Source organism: Saitoella complicata (genome assembly GCF_001661265.1).
Source record: "Saitoella complicata NRRL Y-17804 unplaced genomic scaffold SAICOscaffold_23, whole genome shotgun sequence".
Lineage (NCBI taxonomy): Eukaryota > Fungi > Ascomycota > Saitoellomycetes > Saitoellales > Saitoellaceae > Saitoella > Saitoella complicata.
The window spans coordinates 44,227-60,900 of NW_017567014.1; the positions used below are offsets into that span (position 1 = coordinate 44,227).

The following is a 16,674-nucleotide window of genomic DNA, read 5'->3' on the forward strand; positions in this document are numbered from 1 at the left end:
CAGAGAACAATCACTCCTAGAGGTCAGGCAGTACCTCACTCTGGTGGTACTGCTGTGCGATCTGCAAAATGCCATGTTAGAAGAGCCAGAACGTTCTCATCAGGCTGATCCAAGGGCTGTGTGTGGTTTTTTTAGCTCTCTTCCGACACCCTAAACCTCAAACAACCAGAACAGAACTTCCAGTCATGCATCGAACCAACACATGTTCTCACCCATTGGATAGGAAGGTTTTCCTGGCTAAGGATGGTCCAACCAGTGAGTTCTTGGGATTTCCGGAATTTCACAAATGCCTGGATATAACCAAGTCTCTGTGCCTCATCTCACTGAAATCCACAACGTGGGCAAACCAGGTATCAGGTGCATTGGGTGTGATTTCCAAGATCGAGAGAAAAGAGCAGTGAAGTGAGCAGCATAATGTCCCACAGTTTCTCCTCCTGCCCACGAGAATAAGAACTGGCACCCAGCGCTGCATATCAACACGATAGGTTGAGGTTATGAGAAGCTGTCCGATCTTAAAGAACTTGTGTGCACCATCAGTGATCAAGTGATTATCGCTGCCGTCCGCAGTTGAAAACATCTTCCCCAAACATTCCTGCATGAATTTAGTCTAGCAAATGATGATGTTAATGTCTTCATTGATCTTAATCTTTCGCAGCCAGTCAGGACAGTGTTTACGAAGGCTTTGCAAGGATTTGAAGAATGAATCGCAGCCTTTGCCATCATTGATTCCAAGACGTTCCTTCGACTTCTGCACTTCATAGCCCAACTTCCCAAGGTTCATCAATCCTTTGTTGATTGTTCAAGCAGGATCATGGGTGTGTGAACCATTACGAAGTGCTATTGGTGCTGCCCGGGGATTCGCTCTGACAAGCTCATCTAGCTGTTTTCCTCAGAGGTCCTCAACTTGGCCACAGGTGGTCAAGCATGATCATGAAATCCGTCATGTTCATCGATGAAGCCCTCGTCATCGGGTTTAGTAATTGTAACAGACTTAGCCTCACAGGGAATGTGCATAGTCTTAGCATTGCAGCTGGGGAGACCACAACGAACATGATCCAGTTTAGCTGTAGCAGTAGCACTCCGCTTTGATACGGGTCGCATCGTCCAATTGCATGACTCGGTATTCGTGCAGCAGCAAACACCTACACAGTAACGGGTATACTTCTTGTATATACCAGGACGATCAAACGTTGAGGGGCCTGTCTCCCACACCCAGTGAGTTTTATCCCAATTCTCGTCTCCATCAGCTACAGAAGCTGGATGCCTGCAGGCGACCGCATCCAGCGACGTCACGGGAGAACAAAACACCAAAAGTCCAATTGACCGTCAATACAGCCCCCCGACAACAACCATGGCAGGCTCAAGCCCATCACCGACGTTTCAAAGTCTATTCTCCTTCTATCTAATCACCGCAATCCTTTCCTTCATCTGGCCTGATGCCTTCACCAGCGCACGAACGACAGCTTTACACATTCTCATGCTCACATGCTACGTCTTCGCCGCTAACCGACAGACGGAGAGCTCGCCCTACGACGCGATGAAAATGGGCGCGACGATGGCCGAGTTGATATATACTGCGGGAGGTGTTGTGTGTTTACCGTGGCGGAAGACATCTTTGGCGTTGTGGTTGGCGCATGGGTTTTTTGCTGGGAGTTTGGTGGGGGAGGTTGGGTGGAAGAAGTTGAGGGTGTTTGCATTAGGCGGGAAGGAGTAACAAACCGTTTGCATGCTGTTTCTCTTTTCATTGTGCGGTTATTTACCATCTATAAGCCGTTACCCGGAACCTTATGCATTTATCTATGCTATACGACGATCTGCGTCTTCTCTTCTCCTCCCTTCAACAGCTCCATGCCAATTGCGAGCCACGTCTCCTGCTCCTCCGCAATGATCTTGCCCGGGTTTCTCCAAAACCTAACTAGCACCTTCTCCATCTGCGTCCTCAAAATCCTCAAAGCAACAAGGGCCCTAGGGTTCTCCACCGCGAACTTGACTCGATTATGATCAATGAACAACAGTCCCGATAAAGACTTGAACTCGGCCTCACCGCAGAGCAGCGCAACTGCTGAGGCGTCCACAGCTCCTGTCTCGAACGCATTGACATTCTTCGATTTCATGAGGGTGTAGTACGCCATGAATTTTGCCTGGAGGTTTCGGCGATCTTGGTAGTTGACGGAGGAGGGGTGAATGAGCGCCGGCTGGTTCTTCAGCAAAGTCTTCATCGTCTTGGTGTTTAGATCAACCGTTAAGAGACGAGGGTAAAGAGCCATAGCAACGCAGGACGAAATGATAGGGTGATCATTGATGTGGGTGTTCACCTGTGGCGGCACAGCGAAGAACCCATCACGCACATTCACGAATCGGGACCGACTCATCTTTTGCTTCTCCGCTGCTGCCAGCGAGACAAACCCAGCGTCCACGACGAGTCTCATATACTGACCCCTTAACTCCTCGATGGATCGAAGGTTCTTCCCGCTCAAGAAAGATCTTCTACAGAAATCACCTTCTCGATGAGGGTTGTTGTTGCACGTTTTTCTCCAGATATCGTAAGCAGTCCAGACCGTCAAGAAATCGGATTCGCCAGTCTTGAAGACCTGCTTAGCAGCATCGGCCTGCTTCTCCATTCCCAAGGGCGTGACGAAAGGTGACTTGGAGGACAAGACAGCAGCGATTGTGAGTGCGGCATCAAGACACTTGAAGTGAATACCAAGCAAGATCAGCTTTCCGAGGTAGACATCAACAGGCAACATAGCCAGATGTCTACCCAAGGGCGTCAAATCCTCCGTGGTCGTTAACGCATCAACCTCCTGCAAAGCCAAGATCGCCCTTCTCACATTATCCGGCGAAGGTGAATCCAGCGCCTGTCCAAGCACCGACTCAATCGATCCCTCCAACTTACAGATCTTCACTCTCAACGCAAGATCCTGAAGACTAAGCCTCATGATCTCCGGAATCTGGCTATCGAGCATCTTCGCATGCCGCTCCTTCGTGAACAAATGGAAACAGATACCAGGTTGGACACGACCAGCGCGTCCCTGTCTCTGCTTTGCATTTGCCTTTGCCACGAAACATTCGATAAGGCGGCTCATCTGTCGTCTCTCATCGTATCTCATCTCCTTATGCTTACCACAATCGATGACGGCGGTGATATCGGGAATGGTGACACCAGTTTCCGCGATATCCGTACTCAGGACGATCTTGCGACAGCCCGGTGGTGGAATCTCGAAGGCTTCAGCTTGTTTCTCGCTGGGAATACTAGAATGCAAAGCGTGCAATACCCAGAGATGTTCCCTGCCAAACACCTGATGTGCCGAAAGTACATCCAGCAATCGTCGAATCTCTGCCAAACCAGGCAAGAAGACAAGAATAGCCTGAGAGAACCCGGCAAATTGCTCGTCTGGATCCAGCGCGATCTTCTCCAACAATCTTACAATCAAGTCATAGTTGATCTTGTACTCGTCCATGATATCGAGCGTCCTCCTGGTGATGGCAGAGTATCCAGTAGCAGAACTCGTAACAGCATCAGTCTCCTCAAGATCCTCTACCTCATCATCGACTTCCTCCCAGTTCGTCACAGCACCGCCACGATTCATCCTCGCCTCCTTCTTGGCATACCAAGACGTCTCGTCGAGCGCGTATCCCGTAACCTCCAACGCGTCTTCCAAGAAGTACTGCTGGACGGGGAATGTGCGGCCAGGTACATTGACGATCTTGCACCCTCCAAGATACTCGGAGAATCTCTCCGCGTTGACCGTGGCAGACATAAGGATGACCTTCAAATCCTTGCGCCTTTGAAGAAGTTGCTTGAGGATAATGAGCAAGAAATCGGAATCAATACTCCGCTCGTGCACCTCATCAACAACCAAGTGCGTTACCTCCTCCAGCCCATTCTCTCCCTCAAGCATCCTCAACACAATACCAGTAGTCGCAAAGACGAGTCGGGTATTCCTGGTGACCATACTCTCCAACCTGATCGCATAACCAACGACACTCTGGCCCCTCTCAATCGCTCCACGCTGTTCACCAAGCTCCTGGCTAACACGCTGAGCCAGCGAAAGCGCAGAGATACGTCTCGGTTCAGTGACATAGACTTTGCAAGGCCGTCCGCGGGACAAAGAGTGCTCTAACAAGAAGCTTGGTAGCTGTGTTGATTTACCACATCCGGTTTCACCGCAGACAATGAGCACTTGTTCTTCCTCGATCATGTTTAAGATTTGTGCCTTCCAGCCCCACATGGGCAGATCTCTCCTCTTCTGCTCCATGATTCTGTACGAATTACGGTTCGAGATGCGGTTCCATTCTTGCATGAAGGACTCGACACCCTCAACCTGACCATTTGTAACTTCCTCCTGCGGTGTGGCAGTCCCGGTATCCGTACCCTTCACCTTCGCCTTGATTGTCGTGGCTTCCTTCTGTTTGCCTTCTTCATCACCCAACAGCACCTTCAACTTCTTCAACTGCTCCACATCCTCAGCCAAGGTCTTCCTTCCCTTCTCTTTCTCAAGGTCCTCCCACAATGCCTTGAACGCTTTCGAAAATAGCAAGCCCACCTGACTCTTGTTGATCAGACTCAGTTCGAACAGGGCGATGGTAGCGATATACGCCCGTGCTGCCTCGGGCTTGTTGATCGCGATAGTTTCCGGCATCTCAAACTCGTCTTCCGCCATGCCCTTATCGCGACCCCAGCGGATCTTGACACTGGCACGAGCACAGTTACTGTACTTCTTAACGTCGTAGTAAACTGCCGCACCCGAATCCTTCTTCCTGACGGCATCCTGAAGCGTTCGCTCAGGCGCATATGGACCAGCAAACTCGAGGATAGTGAAGGTGATCATGGGCGTAGTAGGAATCTCAGGCGGAGGTTCGTTCGCGTAGGGATCTTCTAGCAAGAACGACATATCTCCAAGCCCGAGATCGACTTCCTCATCATCTGCCGCAGGTGCAGATTCAGCCGCATCCGCCATCTTCGGAGCCGCTTCACCTTCTTCGCCCACGACATCAACCGTGTCCGCAGCCGCCGCAGCCGCCGCATCAGCTGCCTCGACTGGATCATCAAGGCTTGCTGCCTCCATCTCCTTCGCCAACTCCTCCCTCTTCCGCTCCTCTTCCTCCTGCTCAGCTTTCTCCTCTTCCCTCCACATCGTCTGCAAATCCTGCCTCCCGGCTTTAAACAACGCCCCTGACCTCGGCTTCTCGAACAAATACTCTTCGGCGCACTCTTTGATCCACGCATCGACAGTCTTGATCTCCGCCTCAATATTCTTAACTTCGCGACGAGCGACTTCGACAGGGTCTTCGTCTTCGGCGCTGGCGTTTAGGCTGCTGGCGAAGGAATCTAGAGCTCGCTTTTTTGCGCGCCCGAGGTTGCGCTGCAGAGAGAGAAGGTGGAGGGAGAGGGATACCCAAACGGCTGTGGGGTCTTCTTCCAGTTCTTCGTCTGTTGGTGGTTTCACCATACCCTTTATCACTTCCTTCCGGGACCGCGGCTTCATTTCTTCTTCTTTCTTCTTCAACTCTCTCTTTTTCGATGGAGGCGAGGGCTCTCGGACAGGTGTCGCAGCAATCGGTGTTGGTACGGGCACATCTCCATATCGAACCGCGCCTTCAAGCTCCTCGGCCGGCTTGTTCACGTAGACCCACTCCAGTGCTTCCTCAACCCCCACGGCTCCCAACTTCCGTACGGCCTCCTCGATAACCTCATCCTTAACCCCCGCCTTCCTCAGCGTGCCCACAGTGATCCAAGCCTTTTCCACGGCCTTGTCATCCGTCTCGCCATTTGGAATGGTCGCAACCTCTCCACTAGCCTTCGTCAGCTCCAAGATCCGATCCACTAGTGGTTCTGGTATCCGTATGGTGTCGTACCCAGTCCGTTGTCGATTCTCGACTGTTGCAGCATCGATTTGTCGTGCGATGAACCTCTCTGCGGTCTTCCTAATCGAAGTAGCCAATTGCTCCTCTTTTTTCAACTCCTTCTTATCTTCCACTTCTTTGGCCTTATTGGCATTCTCCTCGGCGTTCTCCGCCAAAGTCGTAGGCGTAGCAGTACCGGGTGTCGACGTCGGAGTAGGCGTTTGCGACGGCGTCTTCTTCGGCTCCGGATCAACCTTCCTCGCAATTGACGTGGTAGCGAACCCTCTCGCCGGATTTGCAGCGGGCTTCTTTGACTTCTTCTTGGGGCCCATTGTATATGGTATCGAGGGTGCCTTCAATTAAGGTTTCCTCGGTTCCTCATCTCGAAGTCGCGGATTTCGGGTGACCTGCAGATTGAAGTCACGGCGCAGCGAAGACTGAACACCATGACAAGGAGAGGGAGGGATTGATGGAACCGCCTGGGACTCATCGACAAGACATGCTTGACTATCGCAGTGAACATCAACACAGACATCTACAGTTCTAGATGAACGTTGCAAGGACAAATCCAGAGAAGAGACACAAGGGGAACGAGACGAAAGATAAAGATAACCAGTATTCTTTGTTTGCTTGTCTAAAATGCGTAAAAAATCCAAAACCCGAGCTGAAAACGCCAACAAAAAGTTTACCCAATCGTAATAATCAAACACATCCTCTACTCATCCCCGTATTTGCGCAATGGAACACTTAGTTCTTGAGCTGGTTCTCACCAATGACCTTACCCTCAGAGTCAACGACAACCATCTCCTTGACAGCGGGGAGGTAACCGTTCTCCTCCTCGAAGCCACGACCGAAGTCGATGGTCTTGGTCATGATCTCACGGAAGTTAGGACCGGGAGCGATCTTACCAACGATGGTCGGGATGCGGTTCTCGACGCGCTGGGGGACGAGGAGAGGACGTCCGAGGACGGCCTCCATACCCTGGAAAGCGAAGGTGACGGACTCCTTGGCACCACCGGGGACCTTGGCCTCGTCGAGCATGCAAATGCGGGTGTTGGGGTAGTTCTCCTGGAGGAACTTGGTGATGTTGGGGTTGTAAGCACCACCACCACACATGTAGATGGTGTCGATCTCGAGACCCTCGGGAGCGTAACGCTTGTAGTGGTCAACGATGGCGGCAGCAGTGATACGGGTGATGGTAGCAACGGTGTCATCGGCGGACATACCCTTGGCCAAACACTTGTCGATCAACTCGTGGGCGATGGAGTCGCGGAAGACCTCACGACCGGTGGTCTTGGGGGGGTCGAACTTGAAGTACTTCATCTGCAAGAACTCGTCGACGATCTCCTGGTCGACCTTACCGCGGGCACCCATCTCACCGTCGCGGTCGTACTCGCGCTCACCGTTGGTGAAGTAACGGACAGCGGCGTCAATGAAGACGTTACCCGGTCCAGTGTCGAAGTCGTAGGTCTGCTCGACACCACCGTGGGAGTCGGGGAGGATGAAGCAGACGTTGGCGATACCACCGATGTTCTGGCAAGCCCTGAGCTTGGTGGGGTGGTGGAGGAGGAGGGCGTCGAAGAAGGCGATCATGGGGGCACCCTGACGGCCGATAGCCTGCTCAGAGATACGGAAGTCGGTGACGGCGGTACGCTTGAGGCGGTTCATGAGGATGGAACCCTCAGCCATGGTCAAAGCGGACTTGGTCTGACCCTCCTCGGGCATGGACAAGAGCCAGATGGTCTGACCGTGGGAGGCAACAACATCGATCATGTCGACGGGGAGGTCGGACTCCTTCATGAACTGCTCAACGGCGTCGGCGAAGACGTTACCGAGCTGGACGTTGATCTGGGAGAGCTCCTCGGGGGTGGTCTTGTTCTCGAGGATCATGCGCATGATGGGCTTCTTGATCCACTGAGGAAGGGGAACCTCTCCGTACTTGACGAGCTCGAACTTGAGGGGGGAGGTGGGGGAGTCCTGACGGAAACGGCAGAGAGCACAGTCAACACCGTCCATGGAGGTACCGGAGTTGAGACCGAGAACGGTGATGTCGAGGGGCTTGTTTTCGGCAGTCATCTTGTCTTGCTTTGAGGAAGTAAGCTGGGATGGGGATCAAGAGGTCGGAGGGAGGGGGGAGTCTGGGTTTTTTATACGCTCTCGGAACGGGTGGCAGAGTCGCGCGCGGGCCCACCCCAGGAAACTGTGGGACCCCGGATAATCCACTCCGGGGCGGAGACTTCAGAAAAAAAACGGGGCGCTAACAGGAGATGGATCCGGGGACGAGCCGGCCGCGGGCGACTGAGTGCTCGAAGCAAGGGCTGTAACTACGAAGGGGGCCGGGCTCAGAGAGGCAAAGTCAGCAGATCGAGGCTGAGCAGTTTCGCCTTCCTGTTCTTTCGCCGCCCGCCTATCCTGACTCAGTCTTCGCATGTTTTGACTGGGTGGTGCATGCGTGGCGATGGCGGAGGCCTTTCTCCGGGGGGGGGCGCCGGGGAACATCGCTTCTCCGTGGTGTCGCCGCTGTACATGGAACAGACTCAGCAACTAGAAATACATTTCAGACAAAAAGATACGCCTACTCTCCCCCTCGACGACCGATCACGTGTGCCCCGTTATAACTCCCCACATCGCGCTAGTCATACACCGCGCTAGTCATACACCGGGGGAGGCTGAGCATAAGCGAGATGAATTTTAGGGTCCTCGCCAGCTGCGGCCGTCCTCGATATTCTTTTTTCTATAAGTACCCCAGCTTCCCCGCGTCCCCCTCCTCCCCATCAAACCATCTTCTCTGCCACTTCCATCTCACTACAAATGGCTCCAGCTGGTGAAGCAACCAGCTCCATGCGCATCTGGGGTAACGCCCGCGGAGACGCACTCCGCATGATGATCTCCATCGCCGCTTCCTCCGCTTTCTTGCTTTTCGGATACGACCAGGGTGTCTTCGCTGGTCTCATCGGTGGTAACGCCTTCAAGGAGACTTTCCCCGCCTCGACCAAGACGCTCGGAACGATCGTTGCCATCTACGAAGTCGGATGTTTCTTCGGTGCTGTTCTTACCTTCTTCGTCGGTGAGAAGTTGGGAAGGAGGTGGTCTATTGTCGTTGGGTTGATTATCATGTTGGTTGGTACTGTGTTGCAGGCTACTGCGTACGGTATCCCGCACATGATCGTTGGACGTATCGTGACTGGTATCGGAAATGGAATGAACACCTCTACTGTTCCGATGTACCAGGCTGAGACCTCGAAGGCTCATTCCCGTGGACGTATGGTGTCGATCGAGGGATGGTTCATTACCGTCGGTATCGTCATTTCGTACTGGGTCACGTACGGTACCGCCGGTGTCCCCGATGGTGCCATTCAGTTCCGTCTTCCTATTGTCTTGCAGGCTCTCTTCGCTATTATCACGCTTATCCTCATTTTCGGATTGCCCGAATCTCCGCGTTGGTTGATGAACTGTGGTCGTGAGGTGGAGGCTCGTGAGGTTATTGCTTTGTTGGAGGGCGTTCCCATCGAGTCCGAGGAGTGCGAACGTCAGTTCAACGATATCAAGGTTTCCCTCTCTGCCGAGTCCCAGGGCGGCCCGATCCAGTTCAAGGAGTACTTCCGTGGTGGTGAGCAGCAGACTTTCCGTCGTCTCTTGTTGGCGTACGGTATTCAGATGATGCAGCAGCTTACCGGTATCAACGCTGTTATCTTCTACTCTGCTTACCTCCTCCAGAACACCCTCGGTTTGGACCGTGAGTTGTCTTTGATTGTTGGTGGATGTACTGGATTGTGTTTCTTCGTCTTTACCTTCATTCCTATCATCTTCATCGACAAGTGGGGTCGTCGCAAGCCTCTTATCTACGGAGCTGCTTTCCAGGCCGTCTGTATGTGCATGATCGGTGTCCTTATCGGTGTTGGTGGAAAGTCCGCTGGTACCGCCGCCATCATCTTCGTCTTCCTCTACATTGCCTCTTACTCTGGTTTCGGCTGGGTCGCCTGTCCCTGGCTCTACCCCACCGAAATCGTCGAGCTCCGTTTCCGTTCCAAGGGTACCGCTCTCGCCACCATGTCCAACTGGTCCTGGAACTTCATGGTCGTCGAGATCACCCCCATCGGTGCCGAGACTTTGGGCTACAAGTTCTTCTTCATCTTCATGGTTTTCAACGCGTGTTTCGTGCCGTTGATTTACTTCTTCTACCCCGAGACCGCGGGTAAGAGTTTGGAGGAGTTGGACTTGTTGTTTGTTACGGATCGTGAGGGAGCGTTTGCTGGAAGGTTCGGAAACCAGCAGGGGAGTGGAAGGTCGAGCGATGACTTTGACATGAAGAACATGGGTGTTGAGAGGATTGAGGCGGGTGAGAAGTCTTCTTCTGTTGTGTAAAGAGCGAGAGGGTTGTGCATAGCAGTGTGATTTTTCCAGAGAAGTGTACGATTAGATCTAGAGATTGTTTAAAGTAAAAGATTGTTCTTCCCTACCTTTCTTGCTTGCAGGGTTAACACCACTCACTGTTTTGTTGACTTGATGCGCGCATCGAACTCCTCCAAATTCCTAACATCACTGAGACACTCAATTTCTTCGAATTAAGGCCACCTTCATAAAAACCTCATACATGCTCCCCGAAGCAGCACAAGCAGCAATGGGCCAGCTCAACTACCAGGCCCTCACCGTCATCGGCCTCACAACCGGTCTCTCATTCACCCTCTCCAACCACTACTTTGCCAGCCACCGCTCCCAGAGCCAGCAAACACTCCTCGCACTCGAGGCGGCACAGGATGAGAGTTTGAAGAAGGTTGCGTTGTTGAGTGAGGAGAAGAAGGTACTTGAGGAAAGATTGAAGGATGCGGAAGGGCAGGTTGAGGAGGTTAAGGCTCAGGAAGCGGGGATTCAGAGGGGGTTGCAGGCACAGATTGATGCGGGGGGTGTAGAGATTGAGAGATTGAGTGCGGTGATTGGGAAGAATGAGGAAGAGTCAAAGAAAGCTGAGGAAATCAAATTGGAGATTCTGGGTCGGGCGGAGGAGTATAAACGCCAGATCGCGAAATTGGAGGGTGAAATTAGTGAGGTGAAGAAACTCGAGGAAGGATTGAGGCGGGATATCGAGGCATTGAGGGCGGATAATGCGAAAATCGCCAAAGATCTCGAGAGTGAGAAGAAGGATAAGTCTTCTATCAAATCTCAGCTCGAGACCTCGACCAAGCACGCTCAGGGTCTGGAGAAGGATTTATCAGCTACCAGGGATGAGTTATCTAAAGCCACCGCTACCGTCGCCGAAAAGCAATCCCGTATCGAGCAAATCACCCAATCCCTCGCCTCCACCTCCGACGACCTCGAAGCCAGCAAAGACCTTGTCGAGTCCCTCAACGCCTCGCTCGCACAAAAAAAGGCGGACGTCGAGAAAGAGCAGGCTGCGGTTCGTGACTTGGAGTCGAAGATCAAGAGTGTCGAGAGTGAGTTGGCGAGCGTCAAGGATGAGAAAGCAAAGGTCGCTTCTGAACTCGAGGAGGCGCAGTCTCAGGTCGCTGCCCTCACTTCCGATCTCGACTCTTCCAAGAACGACGCCAACTCCCTCCGTACACAATTGTCAGAGACTGAAGCCCGTGAATCCGCCCTCCAATCCGAACTCTCCACCACCAAGGCATCCCTCGACTCCGCCTCCCAACGCGCGACCGAGTCCGCCAAAAAGATCGAGTCCCTCACCACCGAGCTCAACTCCGCTCGCAAAGAAATCTCCTCCGCTTCCTCCCGTATCCAGGATCTCGAGAAGGAAAAGGAGGAGTTGGCGGCTGAGCTCGCTAAGGCCTCCACAGACCTCCAGACTCGTGATGAGGAAATTGATGGATTGCGGAAAGCGGCGAAGAAAGCAGAGGAAAAGGCCGAGGCGGAGGTGAAGGCGTTGCAAGGGGAGGTTAAGAGTGTGAAGGACGCTTCTGTGAAGGAGGTTGAGGGTGTTAAGATGCAGCTCAAGAAGTCTGAGGAGGAGAAGGGCATGCTCGAGAAGGAGGTCGCGGCTGCGAAGCAATCGGTGAAGACTGCGGAGGACAAGGCCAAGGAGCAGCTCAAGAAGGCTGAGGAGGAGAAGGGCAAGCTCGAGCAGGAATTGTCGGCGGCTACGGAGGCGACTAAGAGTGCGGAGGAGAAGGCTAGGGAATTGGGTACCAAGGTTACTGAGACGGAGAAGAAGGTCCAGGCCGCGCAGGAAGAGGCAAAGAAGGCACAGTCAGCCGCTGAGGAGCAAGCGCGTAAATTCGCTGAGGAAGTTTCCGCCGCGAAGAAGGAGGCTGTCGATGCCAAGAAGCAGATTGAGGAGAGCGAGGAACGGGCACAGGAGTTGAAGACCAAGGTCGCCGCTGCGGAGAAAAACGCCGAGAAGGAGAAGAAACGCGCAGAGATCTCCGTCAAGCTCATTGATGGCTTGAAGAAGGAGGTTGAGGCCGCGAAGGCTGGGTCTAAGAAAGCTACTGAGGAGGGTGAGGAGGTTACGAAGCAGCTTGCGGCTGTGCAGAAGGAGTTGGAGGCCGCGAAGGCCGAGGGAGAGAAGCAGGCGAAGGATGTGGTGGAGGAGTTGAAGAAGAAGGATGAGGAGGTTAAGGCTGCGAAGGCGGAGGCTGGGAAGGCGCAGAAGGTCGCGGAGGAGAAGTCTGCTGCTGAGATCAAGGCTGCAGCTGAGAAGGCCTTAACGCTCGAGAAGGATTTGGAGGCTGCGAAGAAGCAGGTGGAGGAGGAGAAGAAGAAGGCCGCTGCGGACGCTGATGCTGCTATCAAGGCCGCCAAGGAGGATGCCGACGCCGAGATCAAGAAAATCCGGGACGAGCTCGAGGCGGCACAGCAGAAAGCCGCCGAAGTCGCGGAACAAGTCTCGAAGGACTCTGACGCCCTCCGCACAGATGCCGAGAAGCAATCTACCCTCGTTACCGAACTCCAGACCGCTCGCGATGAACTCGAGAAAGAGCTTACTAGCTTGCGTCAACAAGCTGCGATTACGACTGAGAGTCAGGAGGAGAAGGATAAGTTGGAGGCGTTGCAGAAGGAGGTTGAGACGTTGCAGGTTGCGGCGAAGAAAGCTGTTATGAGGAGTGAGATTGAGAAGAAGGTTATTGATAGTTTGAAGGCGCAGGTGAAGGAGTTGGAGGGGAAGGCGAACGGTAACGGTAACGGTCATGCTTGAGTGGTGACTGTGACTGCATTGGGGAACCAAAAAGTTAAGATATGACGATGGTGGTGATGGATGGAGAGACACAAAAAGATGCATTTGCATGGTTGGCATGTACGGTTTTGCATTGGACTTTTGATGAAGTAGTTATTGACATTTCTTTCGATTCTGCGCACATGTCCATCTGCATCTCACCCGCCGAAACTCGCAGCGCCGTACATTCCACGTACTCCAGCCAAAGTCGACACAAAAATCCACCTCGGACCAATGTCGCCCGTAGCAATCCCCCAGGCCTCCCAAGAGGTCTCCACAATCGTCAAAGATGCCTCAAAGAAAATCGACGTCGATAACGTCGTAATCGACTACATCCAAGGCTACCTCGCTGACCTCGCCTCCGATGATCCCGTTGACGATGAGTCGTATGTTGCGGCGTTAGACTTTGCGCATGAGCTTTTGGTCGATGCTGGTGGTGATGATTTGCTCGTTGCGGCGCTTTGTGAGAAGTTGAGTGAGATTTTTGAGGAGAGGGAGAAAGCACGACCGGTTGGGACTGGTGAGAAAGGGTTACAGCGGTTGGACGAGGCTGTGCAGATTGGAGCACAATCCAAGTTCTCTGCGGCTGGAAACCTTCTCGCTGGCAGTGTCGATCTCGATGCTACTGCCTCGAGGAAGATCGAGTCGAGGGTCGATAAGAAGAAGTTGGAGAAGGCGGAGAAGAAACTCAAGGCGAAGCTGGAGAAACGACACGAAGGCTCCCTCGTGAAGATCAACTACGAATCCTCGAAATTGATTGAAGAGGATCAGCAGGCATACGAGGAGTTTTACATGCAAGTCAACCCCCTCCAAATGGGTGCCTCCAAGAACAAGAGCAAGGATATTAAGATTGACGGTATCGATCTCTTCTTCACCGGAAAGCGTATTCTATCAGATGCCTCGCTCACCCTCTCATACGGACGGCGATACGGTCTCACCGGTATCAACGGAGTCGGCAAATCCACTCTCCTACGTGCTCTGTCCCGTCGTGAGATCGCGGTGCCTACACACATCACGATCCTCCACGTCGAGCAAGAAATCGTCGGTGACGAAACCACCGCCATCCAATCTGTTTTGGACGCAGATGTCTGGCGCAAATACTTGCTCGCTGAGCAGGATCGTATCACGGCCAAGCTTGCTGAGATCGACGCCAAGGTCGCGGAGAGTAAGGAGGGTGTTACGCGAGCAATCGAGAAGGAGCGCGAGAGTTTGGATTCGGATCTCAGTGATATCCATGTTAAACTCGCAGAGATGGATGCGGATAAAGCAGAATCGAGAGCGGCTTCTATTTTGGCTGGTCTCGGTTTCTCGCCCGAGGGGCAGAAGCAGGCGACCAAGTCCTTCTCGGGTGGTTGGCGTATGCGTCTCGCCCTCGCTCGTGCACTATTCTGCAAACCTGATTTGTTGTTGCTTGATGAGCCGTCGAACATGTTGGATGTCCCTTCGATTGCGTTCTTGGCCAACTACCTTAGGGGATATCCTTCTACTGTCCTTGTCGTATCTCACGATCGTTCTTTCTTGAACGAAGTCGCGACGGATATTATTCATCAGCATTCTGAGCGGTTGGATTACTACAAGGGTAACTTCGATTCGTTCTATGCTACGAAGGAGGAGAGACACAAGAACCAGGTTAGGGAGTATGAGCGACAAATGGGGGAGAGGAAACATTTGCAGGCGTTCATCGACAAGTTCAGATACAACGCCGCGAAATCGAGTGAAGCACAATCGCGTATCAAAAAGTTGGAGAAGATGCCTGTTCTCGAATTACCGGAGGAAGAGGATAAGGTCACTTTCAAGTTCCCTGATGTGGAGGGTTTGAGTCCCCCGATTATTCAGATGGCGAATGTGACGTTCGGGTATAACACCGAAAAGACCATCCTCAAGAGCGTAGACATTGATGTTCAGATGGATTCGAGAATTGGTATTATTGGACCAAATGGAGCTGGTAAATCCACGATGCTCAAGCTCTTGATCGAGCAACTCACTCCCCTCAAGGGTATGGTTCAACGACACCCCCGTCTGAGACTTGGGTATTTTGCGCAGCATCATGTTGATGCACTCGATTTGAGCGCGAGTCCCGTGACGTTTATGCAGAAGAATTGGCCGGGGAAGCAGGATGAGGAATATCGTCGCCATCTCGGTAATTTCGGAATTGTGGGTATGACTGGGTTGCAACCTATCCGCACACTTTCCGGAGGTCAGAAATCTCGTGTAGCATTCGCTTGTCTCGGACTCCAGAACCCGCATATCCTCGTCCTTGACGAGCCGACTAACCATCTCGACTTGGGTGGTCTCGACGCTTTGACGGATGCGTTGAAGAACTTCAAGGGAGGTGTCATCTTGGTTTCGCATGATGTCACTTTCTTGAATAGTGTTTGTACGAGTTTGTGGGTTTGTCAGGCTGGGACGGTTAATAAGTTTAGTGGTACGATTAAGGAGTATCAGAAGAAGGTTATTGAGGATGCTGGAGAGTCTGGTGTTGTTGAGTTCCATTAGACATGGGCTTGGCTGTGGGTGTGAGAGGGGAGCGTGGAGGAGCAAACGACGAAGAGTCACGAACTGGGAGGTTTATCGCTGCGGCTGGAAGGAGAACAAGATCTACAACAAGAGGACATCCCAATCACAATATGATTTTTAAACTTTTTGCTATGACATTCATGCTGTGATGATAATATTTCCTTCAGCGCCAGCGCCGAAATTAGAAATCCGACTCATCTCCTCCCTCACCTCCACTCCCATTCGCGTGATCTTCCTCCCCACCATTCTTATTCCCCCTTCTTCTTCTTCTACGCTTGCCAGACTTGATCTCCCCCGCCTCTTGTGCCTCCGCACTCTCCTCCATCACGCCCTCACGTGTGTTATTCTGTGCGCCATTCGCATCTTTTGGTCCAGTACTGGTTTCCTTCTTCTTTTTCTTGACGGAGAGAGGGTTGGGTGCTTTTGGTCCTAGCTTCTTCAGCCGCTTCTTTTCCTTTTCTTCGCGTGTGCGTTCGATTTCGTCAAGGGCTTCGCCACCGACGACGTTATCCTCCTCACCTTCCCTCTTCCGTTTCTTTCCTGAAAGAAGTTCCTTCTCGTATGTTGACAAGCCCAACTTCTGGCGTTCCTCCCTGAGCTTGAACTGTGCCGTCGCATCCGACTCGGGCTCTAAGATCAAGACGGCACGGTTGATGAACATTAACGGCACACCCGCTATCCCCCTCAACTCCCCTCTCAAGTCATAAGATTGCGTAGCGACACAATAGCGATGTTTGTTCTCACCCTCAATGTTCACCAAACTCCTGATACACTCCCCGGACTCCTTTGTCTTATCCCCGAAATGCCCACACTTTCTCCTCTCGAATTCTTTCGCCACATCCACCACCGCCTGTCCCTCCCGTCCCAATTTGTAGAGAGCCGCCATACAACATTGTGTTATCATTGGTTTGACATCGTCTTGCATGGTTCGGCGGAGAGCGGCCGCAACATCGATCTTCGAGGCGTGGGCGGTTTGGAGGAAGTCAGCATCCACGAGGATTTGGTAGGGGGTGCGGAACCCAAAGTGTCGGGTGTAGGAGTGGAGGAGCTTGCGGTAAGCTTTGGCGCGCTGTAGACGGGTGGTTGTTAGCAGGACATCTTGCACAACGTCCTTCAGCTTTGGCTACCTTCTGTCTCATTTT

At 52.7% G+C, this 16,674-nt stretch overlaps 6 protein-coding genes across 6 annotated transcripts; 3 read left to right on the plus strand and 3 right to left on the minus strand.

Moving 5' to 3' along the window:
* The first annotated feature begins 1,226 nt into the window (after positions 1-1,226).
* On the plus strand, positions 1,227-1,758 carry SAICODRAFT_163398 (uncharacterized protein). The gene has a single exon (XM_019165645.1). It carries the CDS (start codon positions 1,352-1,354, stop codon positions 1,712-1,714), a length of 363 nt encoding a protein of 120 aa, XP_019021922.1. The 5' UTR covers positions 1,227-1,351; the 3' UTR covers positions 1,715-1,758.
* A 44-nt stretch (positions 1,759-1,802) lies between these two features.
* On the minus strand, positions 1,803-4,832 carry SAICODRAFT_60900 (P-loop containing nucleoside triphosphate hydrolase protein; the record flags this gene model as incomplete). The annotated part of the gene is made up of 1 exon (XM_019169811.1): positions 1,803-4,832. The coding sequence occupies one exon, from the start codon at positions 4,830-4,832 to the stop codon at positions 1,803-1,805; it is 3,030 nt and encodes a 1,009-aa protein (XP_019021923.1).
* A 1,748-nt stretch (positions 4,833-6,580) lies between these two features.
* On the minus strand, positions 6,581-8,106 carry SAICODRAFT_84114 (UPF0075-domain-containing protein). Its single transcript, XM_019171347.1, has one exon. The coding sequence runs from the start codon at positions 7,921-7,923 to the stop codon at positions 6,595-6,597; it is 1,329 nt and encodes a 442-aa protein (XP_019021924.1). The 5' UTR covers positions 7,924-8,106; the 3' UTR covers positions 6,581-6,594.
* Positions 8,107-8,590: 484 nt separating this feature from the next.
* On the plus strand, positions 8,591-10,250 carry SAICODRAFT_31603 (general substrate transporter). Its single transcript, XM_019167961.1, has one exon. The coding sequence runs from the start codon at positions 8,659-8,661 to the stop codon at positions 10,210-10,212; it is 1,554 nt and encodes a 517-aa protein (XP_019021925.1). The 5' UTR covers positions 8,591-8,658; the 3' UTR covers positions 10,213-10,250.
* Positions 10,251-13,222: 2,972 nt separating this feature from the next.
* SAICODRAFT_67348 (P-loop containing nucleoside triphosphate hydrolase protein) lies at positions 13,223-15,559 on the plus strand. The gene is made up of 2 exons (XM_019170308.1): positions 13,223-13,525; positions 13,553-15,559. Exons 1-2 carry the CDS (start codon positions 13,250-13,252, stop codon positions 15,509-15,511), a joined length of 2,235 nt encoding a protein of 744 aa, XP_019021926.1. The 5' UTR covers positions 13,223-13,249; the 3' UTR covers positions 15,512-15,559.
* Positions 15,560-15,713: 154 nt separating this feature from the next.
* Positions 15,714-16,671, minus strand: SAICODRAFT_9465 (uncharacterized protein; the record flags this gene model as incomplete). The annotated part of the gene is made up of 2 exons (XM_019171947.1): positions 15,714-16,601; positions 16,660-16,671. 2 exons carry the CDS (start codon positions 16,669-16,671, stop codon positions 15,714-15,716), a joined length of 900 nt encoding a protein of 299 aa, XP_019021927.1.
* Between the last annotated feature and the right edge of the window lie 3 nt (positions 16,672-16,674).